Genomic DNA, 21,889 nt, shown 5'->3' with positions numbered 1-21,889 from the left:
CCCAAATCAGAAGAGATTGCCAGGAAAGTTCAAGCTCTTTCTCCAAAGTGTTCAAGTATGCCTGTTGTGTGTACCATTTTGTGCATACAAAATATTTAAGGACTGTGTGACACCTAAGAACATTTGTGCACGTATGCCCATATCCTCCAAGAAAATAAATACAGTGGTACCTCGGGTTACATACGCTTCAGGTTACAGACTCCGCTAACCCAGAAATATTACCTCGGGTTAAGAACTTTGCTTCAGGATGAGAACAGAAATCATGCAGTGGTGGCGGGAGGCCCCATTAGCTAAAGTGGTGCTTCAGGTTAAGAACAGTTTCAGGTTAAGAACAGACCTCCAGAATGAATTAAGTTCTTAACCCGAGGTACCACTGTACAACTAATTATTATGGAAAGCTGTTGGTTCAGTATACATTGGCACACCTCTTACAATCCTGTAACCAAATTTTTCATGATGGTTCCCAAGATCAAAGAGCAGGTTTTCATCTGTGTTCAGATACAATTGGATTGAAGCGGGCATATTGACTTTGGATCAACTGATAGATAATGAAGATGAATTTTTAACATACGCCATGTTATGAAATAAACATCAGCTATTGGATGTAACCCACTGGCAATATCTACTGCTACATTTGTTAACATCTTTGTTTGGACCAGCAGCATTTTCAGCTTGAGACACCTGAAATACTAGAACTGGTTAAGTTAGTTAAAACTAAAAAATCTATGATTACTTTTTATAGATATTTATTATAAATAAGTCAATTTGATATTAAGAAATGACTGGAATAAAGAATGAGAGGTTCCTATATTGCCTCACCAATGGGATAATTATTTTAACTTTTATAACAAATTGTGTCAGTGGACCTTATATTACGACTGATATTATAATCCTTTTCTACACAAATATTATTATTTTCTTTTGTATAAGACAGTATTTTGTTGGAGAAGCAATAAAGATGATGCTTCTTTTAAACACATGTTTTTATAATGTCCTATACTTACTAAGTTTGGGGGGAAGTAGTGAATCATATAAACATGATGATGAAAGAAGCTAAAATTGTCAGGACAATACTATTTTGAACTACATACATACAATATGGAATTTGACAACTGGACAACATAAATGCCCTTACTATGGCCAAAAGACTGATATTGCTGCCTTGGAAAGATCAATGTATGGTTCTATATAAGTATGGATTGCTGAAAGGTGTAGACTTCCCATGGACAAGTAAAATGAAATTTAGATCTCATTTATACCAAATACAGTAGCTTAAAAATTGTAATTGTTAACAATTAAGATAGTGATACTCTATAACCTCTGTTTTTATTTCAAAAAGCTCACTTTTTAATGTATTGCATTTAAATTAAAAACAAAAACCCCAAAGTAAGAAAAAGATACCATTGGACACAATTTTGGATCAAGATGAATGTGTGAACTGATTTTTTGGTTTGTTTCCTAGAATTCTCAAGCAATGCCATGTATGAGGCTAATAAAAAATAAGTAAACCACACCTTAGTTCAATCAACAGAGAAATTCAAGCTGGAGATCTTCCTTAAGTTTTCCCGAGGACAAATGGAAACAGAAAGTGCACAGTGGCTGCAGAGTCTCTGGTGCAAACATTCTCTTTTATTGCCCTTATGCACAGTGAAAACCCACCTATTCAAACAGGCCTTTTACAGGGGATTGATTGCCTGGCTGGATTTTGATTATTATTGTTGCTGCTGCTCCTGTGGTGGGTTTTATCCTCTCCTTTAATTTTCCCGTTCGTATTTTCCATTATTGCTTCTCGGTGTGGCATTGCATTGCGGCGACAGGTGGGTTGAAATATTTTAAATAAAGTAAATGCAGTAGCAGTTCCTTGACCACATGGAGGAAACAACAACTAAAACCCACCCTATATTCCCCCCGCCCATTTGCACTTTGCCAGATGTACGACAACCCATTTACCTCAGGGAACGCACAAAGGAATACAACATTTCAGTATGACTCAGCAGCATATCATACAAATTCTACTGGATTACTTAGCGGAAGATGTGACTACAGTGGGTTTAGGTCACAGGCATGGCCATACTTGGCCCTCCAGCTGTTTTGGGACTACAACTCCCATCATCCCTAGCTAACAGGACCAGTGGTCAGGGATGATGGGAATTGTAGTCCCAAAACAGCTGGAGGGCCAAGTTTAGCCATGCCTGGTTTAGGACACTTAGTGCAGTGGTGTGTAACTGCGTTCATGTCTGAGCATGCCACGTTTGAACCCAGTCACAGCCTTCAGAGATTCCTTTTCTTCATTTAGCCTCCCTGTGTACCTTGACTTCTACAGTGGGTGGGCCATATACATGGATATTAGCTATGTGCCCAGGTAGACAGTAACAGGGAAGGAAAGACATTAGGTGGGCTTAACATACATTCTTTTATTTACAGGCCTTAAAGTGCTCTGAAAGGAGGAGGTGCCACTTGTCAGCATTTGGTTGTCTTCACCTTGTCAGACTTTCATCTGTATTACGGAGCCTAACACAGTCCTAAAACGAACTTGGAGAGAGGTTCTGCTTTCCTCAGCCCAGCTGGGACCCCAGAATTCCTGAGTGAACCACTAAGAGCTGACAAACATGGCTGGCTACACCAAGGCAGTCCGACTGCGGACTGCCATATCACAGTCACATGCCTGTTCAGTGCTAGGCAGACAAGGACCTCCTTGCTGCATAGGCGGGGCCCAGCAGGCGAGCCGACCGAGAAACGCCTCAGAAGCGGAGCTGAATAAGGTAGCGAATGCGGCACTGACTCTCCTGGTAGATCAGGTACTCGCTCTGGGAGAAGCAGGAGCTCTTGTACTTAGCCATAGGAACAGGCTTTCCTTGGGATACCAGCACTTTTTTCCCATCCAGGATTATCTCTTTATCCTGCGCAGGGTCTGGGGATAGCAGAGCAAGCCAGAAAGAAAGAAAGCGAGAGGGAGGTTAGCATACGATTAACAGGCTGCAAAACATCACCACTGTTTCTTTCCAACCTTCAGGCTTACCTGGCTCAGTCACGCCACGGGCCACGACACTGTCATAACCGTCTGGGGGCTTGCGGAGCGAACAGTCATCCTGGGTGATGTGATGCTCTTTGCCAAGGGCCACCTCGTTCAGGAACATAATCCCCACCCTATTGGAGGTGGTGCCAACTGGGGGGGGGGGGGAGGAAGGAAAAAGAGGTCCCAGTGGTTAAAGTGATGGACAGCAGGTACCCTGCTCGAGTCACATACACTGTACCGTATCCTTCCCTGTGCTCTGCTTCACATTGGCACACAAATCCAGTGGGATTAGGAGAGTAGGAGGATGAATATATCACAAACATATTCCAGCTTTCAAAAAATAACAATAATCTCTGCTGAACAGGACAGACAGATCCCATCATGGATAGTATTGTTTTCAGATGGCATTGCCAATATCCTCTTCAAAAATGCAACCACAGGTTTCATCCTTCTGAATGGCATAGGATGAAAGCAAAGAAGTTGCTCTTTCAAACTGGGGCTGCTAATTTGGACGTCTCCAACTTCTATGAGGAAGGAATGGCTAGTGCACCAATACTCTGCATTGGTCCAAATAGACATGCACACGTCCTAGATCTTCAGCAGGATAAAAGTTGCTAGCAGCCTGCTGCGCCACATCCCATACTGTTCTGGACTGTCCCATAACTTTCAAAAGCACTTTTTTCAGTGGGCTGGGGTGGTCTTATCCAAGTAGTATGGATTGGGAAAAAAATGGGATGCCCTGCTTCTGGAAGAGGATGTGCTTTCTGCTAGAGGAAAGCCAAAGACCACCATGGTGTACATTCACCCAACTAGTGCTAGAAGCCTCTAAGGTTCATTTCCAGTTTACAAGGTTACAAAAGACCTAAGCGCTTGTGGAAAGCGCCAGAATGGACATAGCCAGGATCACTTAATGGAAATAGTTAAATACAGGCATATAAATGCACACTTTTCAGTTTTACCTCCCTTTCTCATATCTGTATCTATATACGCGAAAAGTAGCAGTGGCAGCTTTTAAAAGCATGTCAACATGGACCAGGGGTATCTGTATGGACCTGCCTTCCGCCCTGCCACTATTAAGACCAGAGAAGCAGCAGCAGCAGAGAAAGGCAGCAAACCACTGAGAAAACGGTGGAAAGAACAGGAGGGGAGGCAGCCCCTGCAGCCCAAAGGGAGCACAGAGTGTTGGTTGCCTCACCATATCCTGCCGATTTACTGTTCTCCGATGCAAAGTAGAGGCCCTTGCCCACACGCCCGCCGGAGTGCGGCATGATGCGTAGACCACTCTTCAGGATGGCTGCAATGACAGCCACGTTGGTGCCGTGCCAAAGCAGTCGCCTGTTCTCCAGGTGGCCGTGAGCCTTGAAACGGTTGCCCTGTTATAGCAGAATGGGGTGGGGATAGAAAAAGAAGTTCAGCAAGCAGAGCTCTCCCTCCATGTGAAGGGTGCAATTTTATGCTTATGGGCAGCAAGATAAGCCTTCTGTTGGGAGCGCTGAGCATGGCTTGTACACACCGCAGAACTGAACTGTGACTAGTCAGCCATGTGTAGCAGGGCGCCTATGGAGCATGAACTGGTGAGAACATGTCCTCTTCCCCACTCCCTCCCAACACCAACCTACTGCCTACCAGAGGAGACACCTTTACAGAAAAAGGAAGTGGAGAAGACGCTTTCTCCTTCAGTTGCTGGTTGAACTCGCATAAATTGGGGTCAGATAGTGAGGCCTAGAGAGCCACGTCCCCCCGCTTCCCCCTGACCTGAGTTTCCCCATCCCTGATCTACAGTGACAATGCTGTCTTAAGAGGCAAAGAGTCCTCCTTTGGGGTTGTAGCTGGACTAGAGGGCCTCTGGTCTCTTCTGCCCCCATGTAGCCACTCTGGGTCTTGGGAATCCAAAGCTGCCTTTTCTCAACTACATCCCAAGAGCACCTCCAGCACCACTGACAACATTTGGGCACTGCCCCACAACATACAAGTTCTCTAGACAGCATCGGTCTGCTTTGGCTGGCAGTGCTGTGAGTGATACCTAGCCACTAACAGAGGGCTGTAGCTCTTTACATAAAAGCATCTCTTGGTTCATTATGGGCCTTGCTGCTATACAGACCAACGGATGCCAAGGGGTGCTGACTAGCACAATGGGGGAAGGGCTGAGGCTCACTAGGAGAGCCCAAGCTTTGCATGTAAAAAGTCCCATGGAGACCACTGCCTAAAACCCAGGAGAGACGCTGCCAGCCAGTGCTGGAATTCTGAGCTCAAAGGCTCCATTTCAGGCAGATTCCTATGTTCCACAAGGGACCCTGGCACTGCTGGAACCAAAGGAGAATAAGCCAGGAACCGCCATTCAGGGCCTTTCCTTGTTGCTATGCTCCTAGGTCTATTCTGTCTGGTGCCAGAGGCAGCTGCAAAGTGAGATGCTCTGGGGGGTTTTGCTCAAAGACAGAAGCCAATTTCAGGCAACTGGCAGAAGTACACACAGTCAGTTAACAGAAGGGAAGGGGCCCTGCTAGTAGACCTTACCTCACCCTCTCTGTTCACCTTCCAGATGTTCAGGACTTGAAGCTTCCGATAAGTGCAGCCTGTCTTCTCTACGTAGTTTACAATCAGCTAATTGCAGGGAGCAGGAGAGAAGCAGAGGAAGAAAGTGATCATTAAAGCACTGAGGCAGACAGAGGAAAATGGAAAGTGCAGAGAATCAACATCCCCCACTTTTCAGAGGTCCTGGGCTTCCAACACAGGGACATGCATAGTACCCTACAGTACCACAGCAACCAGGCTGGCAAGCTTCCTGTAGGGTCACCCTACCTTATAATCCTCCGATGATGGGTCTACCAGGGTGAGTTCGCACTTTAAGAGCCCATAGTCCTTGTCCACTGGGTGTGGGACCTCTTCCACCTTCATTTCCTCCTCTTCTTCCTCTTCCTTCTTCTTCTGGGCCTGCATACTCTGGGCAAGTTCAATATCAGCCAGTACCTATCAGGAAAAGGAAACAATCTTCACAAACACTGGTGGTGGGAGTAGCAATTTGACACTTACACTGCCATCCTATGTGAGCCTCACTTCCAAGTAAACATATCTAGGACTGTGCTATTGGTAGCCTATTTCAGCTAGGGAAATCTCATTGGTGCTCTAGCTTGAAAGCAAAGCGGGGGGGAAGGTTACGGTTTTTCATATGTTTTCAATATTGCTATTGGGGGTGGTGTGTGTGTGTGTGTGTGTGTGTGTGTGTGTGTGAGAGAGAGAGAGAGAGAGAGAGAGAATTCAATAATGTTTCTTTGTTTTTGGTTGTTAGTTTGCTAATGTTAATATTGTTTTGTAATTATGAACGCTGTAGTACTTTGTGAATCTTACAATATGACTTGTGGTTGTGCTGTTTGGCTTTGTTTGAGTTGCTTTGTTAATAGTGTTTTATAGAAGGTGGTCGTTTTACAGATGATTTCTAATTGCTTTACTGATGATTTGTTAATTATTTTATATGATTTATGTTTTAATTGCAATGTTCTATTATGTTATTGCTGTTTATTGTTTGTGAGCTGCTTTGTGAATTGTGCGAGTGAAAAGCCACATAGAAATGTAACAAATGAAATGAAATGAGGAAAGAGAGACTCTTGAACTCAAGAGTGGAAGCGATTATTAACCCTGAAGGCTGCACCCACTAAGCAGCCATTTTGGGTACTGAGGGCTTATAGTGCAAAATCATAACTGGACCAGAGTTATTGGCCTTTTTGTTTTGTTAGTTCTCAAGATTATACCCTTCAGTTTCGAAAGGCTGCAGCTTGTTGGCAGAACAGCTGCATGCAGATGGTCCATCACAGGGAGCTGCTGCCAATCAGTGTAGACAACATGGAGCTACATGGACAAAAGGTCTGACTTCGCATAAGGCAGCTACTGTGTTTCCATTGTTTGCAGGCAAGGCTATGGCTTAATGGTAGAACATCTGCATTCCATGCAGAAGGTCCCTGGTTCGATCTCCAGGTAGGGTTGGGAATGTTCCCATCTGAAACCCTGGGGAGCTGCAGTTATTCAGGGTCAGCAGTACTCAGCTGCTGGATGGACTCATGGTCTGACTAAGTATAAGGCAGATTCCTATGTTCCTTTCTTTTTGTAGTGGTCTCAGCTCTCATTCCTATAGTACTAAACACGACAGTAGCTGGGACAGAGCAACAGGGGTCCTTTGCCTTTTTACCTTTACTAAACACTGCAAATTGAACTGCTATAAAGGCTTCCATTATTATGTTTAATATTAAAATATTTAGTCTGCTATCTTTTAGCACAGGTAGAAAAAGACTGTGCAGTAGACACAGTGTGGGACCGAGTGAACAGAACCTATGGCCACTGGAGTTCCCTCTCAAACATTTAAAACAGATTTCTGGCCAATTACCCAAACACAATTTTTCTTGTTTGACAGGGTCATTGGGTAGCTTTGGGCCCCAGACAGATCCTGTGACTGTCAGAGCAGGTCAGGAAGCGTAGCAGTACAGAATTTTTGTGGCAGTGAGGATACTTCATTGCTGCGTAGGCAAGACCTTGGTCTCACAGTCTGAGCATGCAAGACTCTTGACAGGGCCTTCCACAGCGCAGAGATGTCTCTTGCTCTAATGGCGGGGGGATTGGCCCAGTTCTCAGAGCTCCTTACCAGCAGCATGTCCTTCTTGGCTTGGACAACCTCCTGAGTGCTGATGGGTGGAGGCCGAGCCCGGCCAAAGTTGTGGGGGATGATGGTGTAGAAGCGAGAGGAGAGCTCCTCCAGCTGCTTCTGCGAAGGCGGCTGCTTCTGCAGTGCTGTCTCAATGGCCTCCAGAGCTTCAAAGCCTTTGGCAATTTGCTGCTTGCTCAGTTTCCCCAGGGGCATCTTCTTCACATCTAGGAAAGGGGATTAAAAAGGGTGACATGAGGAAGTTTGGAAGATCAGTGTAACAACTCTGTGGGCTTCCAAGAATCCTACAAATCAGTAGCTGAAACCACCTGGATCAGAACGCCACTACTTAGTTCAATTCATGCCCCCTTTCACTCTATAACTGAACCACTTTCTGCTCTTCCCAGGCTGGTCTTCATTTGTGACCAAGGACCAAAGAATCAAATCTCACCAATACAGGTGACCTGAACATCTCTCCCTCCTTCCCATAACCAAGTTTTCGCTCACAAATTGGTTTAGCTTGATGTTGTTACAACTATATATCCAAGGTATCTCTATTAGCCAAATGGATAGCAAACCACAATAAACAGATAACGTATGTTTGATGCCAAGAGCAGGCAAGATGGAGCTATCATAGAGTTGGGAGAGACTCCAGGGTCATCTAGACCCTGCAATGCAGGAATCTCAGCTAAAGTATCCATGACAGGTGGCCATCCAACCACTGTTTAAAAACCTCCAAGGAAGGAGAGTCCACCGTCTCTCATGGGAGTCTGTTCCACTGCCAAACAGCTCATACAGTCAGAAAGTTTTTCGAATGTTTAGTCGGACTCTCCTTTCTTGTAACTTGAAGCCATTGGGTGCTTCTCCCACCTGCGGCAAAGCAAACAACAACAACCCAACCCACCATCAAAAGATCCCTTGACCCTTTACCTAAATTCATGGTCTGCATGGCATCGTTAAACATGTCGTTGCTGAAGATGAGTGAGACCAGCTCCTGAGTAGGCTTGTCCAAGGTGCAGGGCCGTATCCTTTGCTTGGATAGCTTCACTCCATCTACACTGTCCACCTTGGAAACAGGAAAGAACCAACCTGGGACTGGATATACACATAATTCAGCTTCTTCTAGTGGGGCTGGACTTCGCCCTTAGATTCACAGTAGGACACACAAGCTTTTACCTGGCAGTGAACACCTGTCAGGGAACTGCCATCGGCACAGGGGGGAGAAATAGAAGGGCAGTTGTGTTACAGGGAGCCTCCGAAAATCTTGCGAAGCAGTTCCTCTTCCAGGGAGGAGGAAAGCCCCACCTCCAGTGGGGAAGAGGTGCAAGGACCAGAGAATGCTAGTAAGAGCCTTAACACCGCTCCTGAACAAGCCGGAGAGGAGGGAAGCATGCCCTTGCCATCGCCCATTCTGCACAGTAGTCTGAGATGCAGAGAGGGGCGTAGATGTTTGGGGGGGTAACAAAACTTTTATGCTGGGGGAGGTACAAAAAAAGACCACTCCCTGATTCTGCTAGCAATTGAGCCAGACATAAGTTTTGGGGCTCTTCACTGTAAATAGTTTGCACCAAAAATAAAGCCTGTAAAACGCAGGTCGGAGTCCTGCCTGGTTACTCTCAAGCAACCGCAACAGCACCTGATAGCACCTTTCAAAATAACAGGACTTAAGCAAGCACCCTTGAGCACATGGAAATGCTAACTAACTTCCATTAACTCCACCAACCCTGACACAGTTCACTACAAGAGCTTGTCCGTGTTCTCTAACTCACACAGACTTTGAAAACCTGCAGGAGTCCTCTAAATCACTGATAACTGTGAGATAGACTGTGATTATGCTGCTAGGATAACTTTGCGAGGACTGGATTGGTGATCGAAGATCGCACACAGCCTTAACCAGGTGCTGCTGCTCTGCCCCGCTACTGACAGCATTGCTGCCGCTTACTGATGGTGTGGGGCAGAGACAGAACGGCAACTCGGTTGGGGCTGTGCAGGCACACCAGCAGAACTCATCTGGCACTCTCAGCGCCAGATTCAGCTAAGTAGTCCCGCCAGTTGAAGCCCACCCAAGTACTTTCGCTAGCGCAATGGGGCTTTCCACCTCTTTCCCTCCCCCGGCACCCATGGGTCTGGTGGGCATCAGGGGAACCCCTGGAACAGTGGGTGAGAGAGAGAGAGGAAAGGGAAGATAATTCAATCAGGCAAGCAGAGATGCTTAATGCTATGCTGAACTCCCTCAGTCACTGGTCAGCCCACAGGAGGTGCCTGATGCTATAATGGCCAGGGACCAACCATCTGGCTCTCCAAATGAGGCCTCCCACTGGTCCTTGGGCCAAAGCTATGGTGTGTGTATGGGTATGCAAGGACAGGGACCAGATTCTCCCAGACACATCCCAGGTCTCTTCCCTGAACTTTGTGCTTTCATTTCAAAAAGTCCACAGCACCATATGTTCTGAAACAACCAAAAAACCATATGGACAGTAATGAATAAGAAGTAAACCCACTCCTGGGCTTAGCGTGTTCTGGACACAGTGTGCCAAAGTATTGGGACGACTGATAAAGCAGCACTGGACCACTATTTTTTAGTTTGATTAATCTGTTACTTATTTTACCATAGTGATTTACCGTGCAATCTTAGGTATGCTTACAGAAAAGTTGCATTCAATTCAATAGGACTCTCTTGCAAGGCGGATTGCACTTCCAACAAATCAACTAACCTAATTTTAAATGTATTAGTCTAGACTGTTTGCAATTAGGCTTTGTTTGTTTCTGCTGTTTTGCACTGACTTATGCCTCTCCCCAGTGTGCCAGTCTGCTCCCAGTGTATTCCTTGGCTCAGTACCTTCACAGTCACCTCCTGCTCGTCTTCATCATCTGCATGTTGCACCTCAATCAAGGTGTACTTGCCATCGTGAGCCACAAAGTTCTCCCGGTCACCCCAGCTGTTCTTGGTCTTATCCCGAAATTTCTTCTCAAAATCCTTCTTGGCCGCCTCCAAGGATGGAAAGGCATTGAGTTTTGACTGCCCTACTTCTCCCTGCGAGCAACGAGGGGAAAGGAAACACACATCAGCAAGAGACAGAAACTTCTGCATCTTCTCCCACGCATCTTGTGCTTCCTTTCTTAGTCCTGCAATGAAAGAAGGGCAGGAAAGGATGGGCAAGGACACAGCCATCCTCACAGGCAGGAACGCTCATACCTTCCACAAAGTAGGGTAACCTATAGAGGGGGACATGTCCTTGCATGCAATTGTACACTTTAGAAGGACATCTTGCACCATCTTGTCTGCTGGCATATGTAGGTTCTAAAGGGACCACAACCTCTTTGTAGAAAGCACAATCCACCAATCCAGCCTTTGATACATGTTCTTCCACCAAGCTTCAGCCCTTCCCAGAGGAAACAGATAGCCTGCCAATTGCACACACAGTGAGTCTCTGGGGGCAGGCTTCTCTGTTGTACACAACGGTTCCCTGAAGTCCTTAATCTCCACTTTGAAGTGGAGGTAGATTTCCTTGCCCACTTAGTCCCATTTGCATTCTTTGCTCCCAGTCTTAGGGTGTTTAATCCTCCCCCTCCCCCACCTTCTGTAAGTGCAGCATATTTTAGAAAGGTGAAAATAATCCAGCAGTGACTTCTCTTGATGTCTGAGCAACGATGAATTGTAATAAATATAAAGTGCCTCCAGAGTGGAAACTCAATTTAGGTCATTAGCAGCTGGAGTCTGGAGGCACACAGATTTATCACCTGGGTGTCTCAGAGATGCGTTTACAAAAAGAGAGAGAGAGAAATACTGCCCAAGAGCCATTTTAGCATTTGAGGCTGCCATCTTCTAGCCACTTACCCAGGTGCAAGCCCTACTGTACTCATTGGGACTCACTCCTGAGTAGACGTTGTTTATGATTACCCTGGTGCACTGCAAGAGACTTGCAGAGTAGATAAAATCATTCTCTATTTTTCCTGTTACCTCTATTTCTTACAGCACCTCAAGATTCTCATAAAAGTTTTAGTGAAGTAGCTAATAACATGTGCCTAATTCTATATTTCCTTTTTCTCTCCCCACTCCTTCTCCCTTTCTCATTTTGCCTGGAATTTTCTCAAGATCAGAATCTGTTGCTAAATATTGGAATCTCTCTCCAACAAAAGCAAAGGCATATGACGATAAAATTATCCTACTGATTTGCACTGTTCTGCAAGGTTTGGGATGAACCTCCGAGAGATGTATATTCTTCTTGCACCAGGTCTTCTAATCAACTTGACTTTCAGGTTTTTAGCAAGGGTATGTAAACAGCTGTACATATTGTTCCTCTTTAAATATTTTATTCGCATTTTTTCCCCACTGTAAAGGAAATTTTGTATTAGTTTTTATAGAATGCTTGTCATCTGTTTACAAGGGATGCGGGTGGCGCTGTGGGTTAAACCACAGAGCCTAGGACTTGCCAATCAGAAGGTCGGCGGTTCGAATCCCTGCGATGGGGTGAGCTCCCGTTGCTTGGACCCTGCTCCTGCCAACCTAGCAGTTCGAAAGCACGTCAAAGTGCAAGTAGATAAATAGGTACCGCTCCAGCGGGAAGGTAAATGGCATTTCCGTGTGCTGCTCTGGTTCGCCAGAAGTGGCTTAGTCATGCTGGCCACATGACCCGGAAGCTGTACGCTGGCTCCCTCTGCCAATAAAGCAAGATGAGCACCGCAACCCCAGAGTCGGTCACGACTGGACCTAATGGTCAGGGGTCCCTTTACCTTTGTCATCTGTTTATGGAGGCAGTTCTGGCCAGGGGACTCAAAAGGTCGTAGAAGGTGCAACAGGTCAACACAGGAAACTAACCTGGGGGCGGAATGAAGCTTAGTTACCATGTCCATGTGTTAATGTGTGTGTGTGTGGGGGGGAGTACCTTAGCAAAACTGTGGACTCCTCCAGACAACCTGTTTATTGAGCATTCATCTCAATTTGCTTGCAAACAAATCCTTCTGATCCAACACTTTATAGTGCATTTCCCTGTCACTTTCCTAACTGCAAAAGACATCTATATATCTATATTTATATTGTTTAAAAAGTGGTTTTGTTGCACCTGAGCACTTGAATCCACTTTCATTGTGCAAACCTAAATTTACAGTGTGCCTGTGTCTGGAGTTGGCTTCTACTGTCCTTCTGATTGACTAGGAGGCTGGAATGATGAATCATACATATAAATGATGCTGGCAAACAAGCAGAGCGAGATGGGAGAGCTAGGAAACACAAAAAGTCACAGTTGCTGAGAATCCAGATTCCAGGGACAAAAGAAGCTGAGCTGAAAGCACTGAGGTTGACTGGGGCACTGCCAATGAATTAGGATGGAGCAAAAGCAATTCCTTTATTGCTTGGTCTTAAGCTAAAGTAGGGAAGCAGTTTGTATAAGCCTTACGTAGATAGACTATAAAAATAGCATGGGGGAAAATGCATCTAATTGCTCTTATCGGCAACTGCTAAAACCACAGGAGCGGCTAAGTTAGCTGGTTTGTTCATCTGCTTCATGGAGAAGGCTTCATGGAGAAGGTTGTAGCCATGCTACTATAACATCAGCTACAGCGAGTACGGAAAGTTAAAGCTATTGTTAGTTTCTGTTTGCCATCTCTATTTATGCCAAATTATTCAGAAGGGGTTTCTTTTGGCTTGGATGCTCCTTGACAGCAGCCATGAGATTTCTTCCTAGCATCAACTTATAGGGATTTTACCTAACATCTTTTTCCTTCCCCACCACCCCAGCTAGAGCGTAGAGGGACCACTCTGGAATACATAGACATGTATTTGCGTTCTCTGAAGAACTGCATTGGGCCTATCAGAGCTATTAGCCTCTGGAATAAGAGAAAGCTAGCTAATAACTTCAGCTCCTTACCTTGGTCTCCAGAGAAGTATGTTTTGTGTTTCTGCCTAAAAGCCCAAGGATGGGAGGGGGGAGTGTGTCTCTATGTGGCAGTCACTGTAGAGTGTATTTGGTATGCAAACAAAGCAAGAGGGGAGGACGACATGTGGTGAAAATTAGCAAAAGGGTGGTGGGGAAGAGCCTATTGTGATGGATGACTCAGTTGAGCACCCACTCCAGGTTCTCAAGCACAGAGTCCCTGCCAAGTTATGACAACCTAATCCCAGGAATAAAAGCCTTTTGAAACTTGAGCCTTGGAGGAGGAAAAGACAACTGGGAGAGAACAATCCTAGCCACCCACACCCTCAAGGTCAGGTAGGCAAATAAAACTTGAGTCTAAAGGCCTGACATAAAGAGGGTTTCACCCAAGGGGGCACATCAGGTCAAGACAAACTTAAACAGCTTGCATTTATGGCTGCCTCACAGGTTACAATAAAAGGCTGCTTTAAGCTGGACACACAGCTGAAAGTTTTATTCAGAGAAGACGTCTTGAAATTAATGGTCCTAACTTAGTCACGTTCATTAATCTCAAGGGGTCAACTCTGAGTCTCTCTTAGTAGAATACCACCCAATGTTCCTTAAAAGAGATCCCCCCACAGCAGAAAACGCAGGATCCCAACTCCCAATAGGTTGTCAGGGATGACAGGAGCTGCAGTTTAGCAAACCTGGACACTCTGAGGTCTCCCATCTCTGCCTATAGCTTCAACAAACACTATTGCCCTGGTTACAAAATTCCAGCTTGGGGAACTGGGACATGTCCTAGGAACCGGGATACGTCCTAGAAGTTCTACTGAGAAAATTTATTAAGGCTACAGTCAGACACCCACTAAAGACCCACCTTGATCCAAAGGAACTTCTGAAAAGATGTGTGTGGGATTGCACCCTCGGCTGTTAGGAAATCTCAACTGCTGAATTACGTTGCAATTTAACAACAACAACCTCATCAGCATAAGCTGTAAACATTTCTTTCTCAAGAGCACATTGTCTCAATGTTCTCTGTATCGATTAGTTTACTGCAAGCTCATGTCTAATTTTAATAGATAAGTGAAGAATGAACTTGTGCAATTTTGCCATTGCAACACAGGTCCGGAAGAAGCAAACAACAATTGCCTCGCGTTGATTCTCCAAGGTCACTGGCCTCTTACTAGAATAAACACAAACAGCTTGCAAAACAGACTTCGGGGGAGCGCTCTGAGTGCCCACAAGCTTATTTGAGTCGAGAGCACCAGGAGCTGCACCAGCGAGCTCTGGATGGGAAGTATGCTTAAGCTCCCAGTCGTTCCTTCACAGTAACGCTTTTGCCTCTTCACAGTTTGGGTTAAAACGGCCCCCTGGGCCTAGTCAGGCTTGCAGGTCACCTCTGACATCAAGTGACTGTTGCTGTTCTGTGTTCCACAAGGGCATAGCCAGGGGACAGCTTCCCCTCAAATCAAGTAAATAAATAAAAATACTTAACTGACCAATCACAACACAAGTAGCTCAATTCTGCCCCCCTGAAACATAAATCTGGCTACGCCCATGGTGTTTCGCCTTGTTAATTTAAAACGTTTTGCAATATTAAGAAAGCAGGGCAAATAAAATTGAGAGATGTGTGGCAGTGCCATTAGCCCAAAGCATGCTACAGCTTTCATGATCTCTGACCTTTGGGCCACACTTGCTGGGGCTGATGGGATTTGTAGTCTTAACAGCATCTGGAGGGCACCCTGTTTGGCTACTCCAGGCTCAAGAGTTAACAGGGAGTCATTTTAGAAGAGCGTACCTGGATTAGACCAAAGGTCTGAAACACAGGACTTTATTACTATTGGGAAAAGGCTTGTTTCCTCCCCCCAATCGCTGATGCTCAGAAGCCGCAGACCAAGAGAGCTGCACACTGTGGCCATCCTACCTATTACCCTGAAGTGGTAACACACTGCTCCAAGACAATTATTTTGTGAAACCATTATCTGTAGCAAGTCCGCTGAAACACTGCGCCTGATATACCAACAGCTCTAGGCTAAGCGAAGCGAGAATCCACATTACCAGGCTAAAGGTGTTTACAACCTTGTAAACAGTTTTATGGCAGCAGCAGTAGTCAGCTTGCTTCAGCATAAGAACTGGATGATCTCAGCTCCATAGCCACTTTACCCCAGGGAATCTTGTACCACTTAAATGGTGCCCAGAGGCCCCAACACTTAGGTGTCACGTATGTGAAACTATTCCTCTCCTTAGTTCCAACTCCTGCTCATTCGACTTTCTTGACTCACTCTCTCCCGTGTTTCAATGGTCAATGAGGAATGGTATTTTCCAGACTTTCTTAATGCTAGGCCCGCCACCTCGCATCTTTTAACCAACCTGGGGAATATTAAGCAATAAATATGGCTAGGAACACAGGGTCTGGACGTGTTATGGCTCTGCAAACTGTCATTCAGGAAACATTGCTGGAAGAGTTAAAGCTTTCTTTTAAATTGGCTAAGGTCTGGGCTATCTTTCCCCCTTTATTCCAGTGCTAGGCATCACTATCCACAGCTGTATATAATTATTTGTGTCAGTCTCAGAGATGAAGACCCCCACCCCCACAGATTTTTGAGAAAAGAACAACTGCAGGGGCCATCCTGAGGGCAAGCTACTCACCACACGGCCCCAGCGGTTCCAACAGCTGTACTTCCCATTCTGTTCTATGAGCTGGATGATGTAGAACTTGTTGTTATTGTGGCCAATGTTGGTCTGGTTCAGCATGCAGTCGTAGTCCTCGTGAATCTAAAATCGTAACAGGCAACATGAACGCCCCTAAGACACCCATAGCAACCTCTGTGTGGCTAAATTCCAGCCTGTGATTGACATCTGGCAAAACGGGAGGACAATCAGAGCCTGGCACTTAAAGAGTATTGCAAGAACTAACAAATACCAAGTGCTAATAAAGTCTAGGCCGGAATCCAAGAGGATAAATTCCAAGTCTGGCTGGACTCTCCCAATGGCATCACCACCTTGATTAGTAGTTTTTGCTAAAATATCTATGCAGAAGACAAATGGGCAGAAGGGGTCTTGAAGGACAGAACACTGTCCAATCCTAATAAGGCTCTGGTGGGGCGGGGCAGGGACAAGTTTTGGTTTCATTAATTTCCCCCCTCCTCTACTTGGGACAGGCAAAGGCAAACTCAGCCCTCCAGATGTTTTTGGCCTACAACTCCCATGATCTCTAGCTAGCAGGACCAGTGGTCAGGGATGATGGGAACTGTAGTCTCAAAACATCTGGAGGGCCGAGTTTGCCTATGCCTGACTTGGGACACGCAGCCCTGGCTGCCCTGCTAAAGGAAGGCAAAAAAAAAGCTTCAGGAAAAGAGAGAAGCCTCAAGATTCAGTGTGAACTTTGACCTTCACTGCCCTACCACAGGTGCCCACAAGAGACAGGAGGACTCCCATTATGCTACACTATCCCATTGCAGGGCCAGCTGAAAGTGGGAATAACCCCTTCCCCACCCCCCAATGGATGCTGGGCATAGGGAACACTTCAGCCAGAGCTTTGTTTTCACCTTGGCGTTATCAACGTCGCTCAGCTGACAGGCAGAATCAATTTTGGCCTTGAGCTTCTCTTTGGGAGCTGCCTTCAGTGCCTCCACGGTGGAGCGGAAACTGTCTTCTTCAGGTTCAGTCTTTAGCTCCGGCTCCTGTTTCACTTTCTTGCCCTTGGCTGCTGCCCTGGTTTGGGCAGGGGCTTTGCGCTTTGGCGGCATCGTTCCCTCCAGAGCCTTACCCTGTTTCCCAAAGGAGTCAGGCTGCTGCTCTTATTCAACTGCAAAAAAAAAGGGAGGCCAGTTAATACTTGACTCAGGAGGTCACTAGAAGTACCAGTCCCTAAATGACCCACACTGACCTTCTCTGTGATTTCGTTTAAGTGAGAACAGGGAGAGGACTTGTCTACTTCAAGCATTACCATTAAATAAATTTTATAAAGGAATACTGGAGTACCGTATTTTTCACCCTATAGGATGCATTGGCTCATAGGACGCACCTCGTTTTTTTTTGGGGGGGGGTAATGACCCCAGCCCCCAGAACAGGCTGCTATCCACAAGCCTTGCGAGCCCGGCGGCGCAAGGCTTGCAGACACCTGCCCGAAGCACGGGGCGTCCTCCGGAGGGCGCCCCGTGCTCCGGGCTGCAGCCCGCAAGCCTTGCAAGCCCGCGGGAACTCCCCCTGGGCACGCAAGGCTTGCGGATAGCTTCCTGAAGCCTGGAGAGCGAGAGGGGTCGGTGGGCACCGATGCCTCTCACTCTCCAGGCTTCAGCGAAAGCCGGCATTCGCCCCATAGGACGCACACACATTTTCCCTTCATTTTTGGAGGGGGAAAAGTGCGTCCTATAGGTCGAAAAATACGGTAGTTCCCTTCTGCCGACAGATCAGGCTCTTCTATAAAACTCTGGCAAAACACAGACTTTCTGAAAGACTGACTTAGCGGCAACAGCACACCGCTGGGCATTACAACAGCCAAGATCCCAAGGTGTGCTCCTGCTGGCATAATGTAGCTCCAAAGACTTCTGCTTTTCTTTCCTGCCAGATTTGGATGACATTCCCACATATGAGAATTCTGAGTGTGGCTGTGCACTCTGCTCAGATCTAGCAAAGGCTGCATATAGATATAAGCCATGGTAGGCAAACTAAGGCCTGGGGGCCAGATCCGGCCCAACTGCCATCTAAATCCTGCCCGCAGGTGGTCTGGGAATCAGTGTGTTTTTACATGAGTAGAATGTGCTCTTTTATTTAAAATGCATCTCTGGGCTATTTGTGGGGCCTGCCTGGAGTTTTTACATGAGCAGAATGTGGGTTATTATTTAAAATGCATCTCTGAGTTATTTGTGGGGCATAGGACTTCATTCATCCCCCCCCCCAAAAAAAAATAGTCCGGCACCCCACAAGGTCTGAGGGACAGTGGACTGAAAAAGTTTGCTGACCCCTGATATAGGCTGTGTACATACCATACGGGTAAAGCATATTTAAAGCACATACCTTTCCCCTAAAAAATCCTGGGAACCATAGCTCTGGGAATTGCAACTCTGTGAGGGATAAACTACAGTTCCCAGGATTCTCTGTGTGGGGTGTGCGCACGCTTCAAATGTATGGTGTGTGCGCAGCCATAGAATATTATGTAAATGTACAAGCTCAACATGCAAATTGATTATGTATGAAACAGCAGCAGCATTCTAATCTAACACTGAGGAGGGAAATGCAAACCTTTGGGTTAACAGCCAGGTGCACTGACCCATTGTGCCACAGAGATGAACATGTTGTCTTTAGTCCTAGGCCCACAGGGCCACACCCTAGGCAAACAGCCATACGACAACTATCAGAGCCAAATGCCGGTTTCATAGCTGACTCAGCCCCAAGCCCTCTCCTTCCTAATCACCCTGTTAGTTCAGACCTTTATTCCTTCTGACAGCAGATCTTCCTTTTAGGTTTTTAACTGTATCAATCTGTTAATAAATCAGCCTTGGGAAATCTGGAACCTTTGGCTGGACCTTATTATGCTTCCCATCACCTGTAGGTTTGTCAGCTACTCCAAGCGTTTTAAATTCTGATTTGCTAATCCAATGCCAGGAACAGGCAAGGAGCCAACTTTTAACTTGCATACAGCTGACTGGCAGTCAATGGCAGCAGAATATCTTCCTAATGAGTCACAACTGAAAGTGCACGGTTATGCTGTTTCAATAACAGTGCACAGCTTTCACTAACAAGTCACAGCTTTACTGCACAAGAGGAAACTGTCTTTTCTAGGCCTTAGAAACAGTATACTTGCATACAATATAAAGGATTTTGCAAGCATTATAGCCAGAAGGTAAGAGTTGGAGAGGAAAAGTGAACCAACGGATGCTGTTTGAGAACAGGTGAGATAATGCTTGAACACAGCAGAGGAAGGAGTCCAAGAAACAGACTGATTATCTGGTGGAGGTGAGAGAGAATAGCAGGTGAGATGGTGGATGGGATCAGATGGCATCAAGAAAGCATGCGCAGGGACCGAGTAAGGAATTCCCAAACTATAGTCCATGGGCTTCAGTCAGGTGGTCCATGGAGCATCTATGAATTGGTGGCTAATGATGAGAGAAACAACACGTCTACCTCACTAAATATTCACATTGATTTTTAACTATGTTTTGGCAGCTTTTTTATTTCTTACGTTTTATTATGTTACAATTTGAATTCTACAAAATTCAAATTGTAATACAATAAAATGCAATAATAATAAAAACAGCCATATAGCATCTAACACAGCACATCACAATTGCTACAACAGTTAGGAAAAACATAAAAGGTCTGCCCAGACCCTCATCAATTGGTCTGTGGGGAGCTTAGCCACAAGACGGGGGAATAAACAAACAAGTTTTCTAAAAGCCAGGTGCAGTGATGCAAGGTTTTGAAATGTAACATCATTGCTATGTAGCATGGTTGGAGGCAGAAATATAAGACCAGCTAACAACAGATGGATGTATGATATCCAGCAAGCAGTCCTCTAGACACACTAGTGCTCTTTGAACTCAGAACAAAATTATTTGAGTAATAAACTGCTCAAAGTCTGCCAGTGCTCCAGGGCTCTGCCTATCTACATATTGTGTTCCGGGAGGAGACAGTCTGCTAGGACTCAACCATGTGTACATTCACTAGTTTCACTACAAAACCAACAGAGATACCAAATAACAGAAGTAAACAGATCAATATTATGCAAATGTTCTTATCTTTCAGGATCACTGGACTTGCCTCTATGCTTTGCTACCTATATTAATGAAGAGGCAGAGGCACCTTCCTTTGCCTTCATGCTAGCATCCTCCTCCTGCTTGAATTAAGAAAGTGATTTGCACCTTGAACTGAGGAATTTAGTGCAAATCTAGTAGAAAATCCTGTTACTATTAGTTAACATCTTAAAATTGAGAGAAATAGCTGCTTCATAACAGGGTTGTTTTGTTATTTGCACCTCCCGACTCCGTAAAACCAGTCTACACAATAATAATATTTATTATTATCTGGCTGGGGTACCCCACTCAGCTGACAGCATACAGCAAGCTCAACAGTTCTGGTCCAGAAAGGGGCTTGCTGAATAAATAGCATACTCAAACAAGCAAGCCAAACCACACAAAGCAAAGATTTAAAAAACAAAAAACCATCAAATCTTACCAGAGAGAAAAAACCTTCTGAGTCATGTAAGCAATCATCCATAGCCTGCTGTATGCAAAATGTATAGCATGCATACTCTGATGATGGAAAGTAGCACTCTTGATGCACAAATGAAAAGTGCAAATGGTCTTTTTGGGGGGATAGGCTGGGGCAATTAAGAGCCAATATTGGCATCATGCTACAGATGGGCAGCCCACTGGCTGCTTTCACAGGTTGTCTCCGAACTGCGCAACTTTTGGAAGACTTGCAAATAATTTCGCCAAAGGTTCCAAGCCATGCAAGAATTTTTGTTGGCCCACCAATACTGTACGGCTGTATTAATAATGTGGAACATAATGTGTGTGGGGAGGAAGGGGGAATAATTTACTTACTTTATTTCTCTCCTGCCCTTCTTCCTGAAGACCAAGGTGGCAAGAATCAGCACTTTCCCCAATTTACCAGTTAGGCGTTCACACTCAAAGGATGCTATGTGGGGATTTGCCCCTTTAAAAAGTGGGTAGCAACCCATTAACTTGCGGAGGAGGGTCAAAGCAAAAAGCGCACAGCCCTGTTGAGTACTCGCTTAGGATCAGCGGCAGCGAGGGCGCAACTACAGCGGAGGTTCCACCCCGGATTAAAGGGAATCCGCAGTACCCCGTTATCAAGATACAGAGGCTCTACGTTGTTTTGGGACACTGCACCTTTCTCTAATTCGAAGAAATCAGATCCAGTATAGACAGCTACGGATTCTTTCCACGTTCCCCGACTATCGCTTTGGGAACGAATCAGAGAAACAAGATAAAAGGCCAGTCGCCTCCACCCAGCTATTTACTTCTCAAACCCCACCCCACCTCCCGCCTGCCCGGAGTAGCAAAACTCACCGCGGTGTGGGTGGGTGGGTGGTGCACCGGCTCTTGGTAGCCCGGTGGTCCTCCTAGACGCGGAGGGCCGGCAGAAAGAAGCCAGGCAAAGTGGCAGGGCAAGTTTGGGCAAGTCGGAGGGCGAGATCTGCCGCTTGGGCTTTCCCTCTTCCTCGCTTGCCGTCCCCTCCTCCCCCCTAGTGACCTCAGCTTTCGATCAGCGGCTGCAGCAACACGCCTCCCGGGGAAGGAGCCAGCCCAGTGCAGAGGCAAGGAAGGGGCTGAGCAGCACAGCCCGGCTGCACGCCGAGCTGTCCATCAACGCGTGCTAGAACAGCCGGACAAGCCAGGCCCGCAAAAGGGGCGCAGAAGA

The 21,889-nt window shown here is 46.0% G+C and overlaps 1 protein-coding gene across 2 annotated transcripts; it reads right to left on the bottom strand.

Annotated features, from left to right (window-relative positions):
* Nucleotides 1-1,609: 1,609 nt before the first annotated feature.
* PARP3 (poly(ADP-ribose) polymerase family member 3) lies at nucleotides 1,610-21,681 on the bottom strand. 2 transcript variants are annotated; one of them, XM_028718725.2, is made up of 11 exons: nucleotides 21,538-21,681; nucleotides 17,050-17,309; nucleotides 16,151-16,276; nucleotides 10,486-10,680; nucleotides 8,577-8,712; nucleotides 7,647-7,873; nucleotides 5,816-5,983; nucleotides 5,531-5,617; nucleotides 4,212-4,389; nucleotides 3,020-3,166; nucleotides 1,610-2,911 (listed from the first exon to the last, which is right to left on the bottom strand). In XM_028718725.2, exons 2-11 carry the CDS (start codon nucleotides 17,248-17,250, stop codon nucleotides 2,742-2,744), a joined length of 1,635 nt encoding a protein of 544 aa, XP_028574558.2. In that variant the 5' UTR covers nucleotides 17,251-17,309; nucleotides 21,538-21,681; the 3' UTR covers nucleotides 1,610-2,741. The 2 variants fall into 2 exon arrangements, with proteins under 2 accessions (XP_028574558.2, XP_028574559.2); XM_028718726.2 differs by lacking the exon at nucleotides 21,538-21,681 and adding an exon at nucleotides 21,049-21,509.
* Nucleotides 21,682-21,889: the final 208 nt, after the last annotated feature.

This window comes from Podarcis muralis, chromosome 2 (assembly GCF_964188315.1).
Source record: "Podarcis muralis chromosome 2, rPodMur119.hap1.1, whole genome shotgun sequence".
In the NCBI taxonomy this organism is placed as follows: domain Eukaryota; kingdom Metazoa; phylum Chordata; class Lepidosauria; order Squamata; family Lacertidae; genus Podarcis; species Podarcis muralis.
The sequence above is the reverse complement of the archived record's forward strand: the minus strand, read 5'-3'. Positions and strand labels throughout refer to the sequence as shown.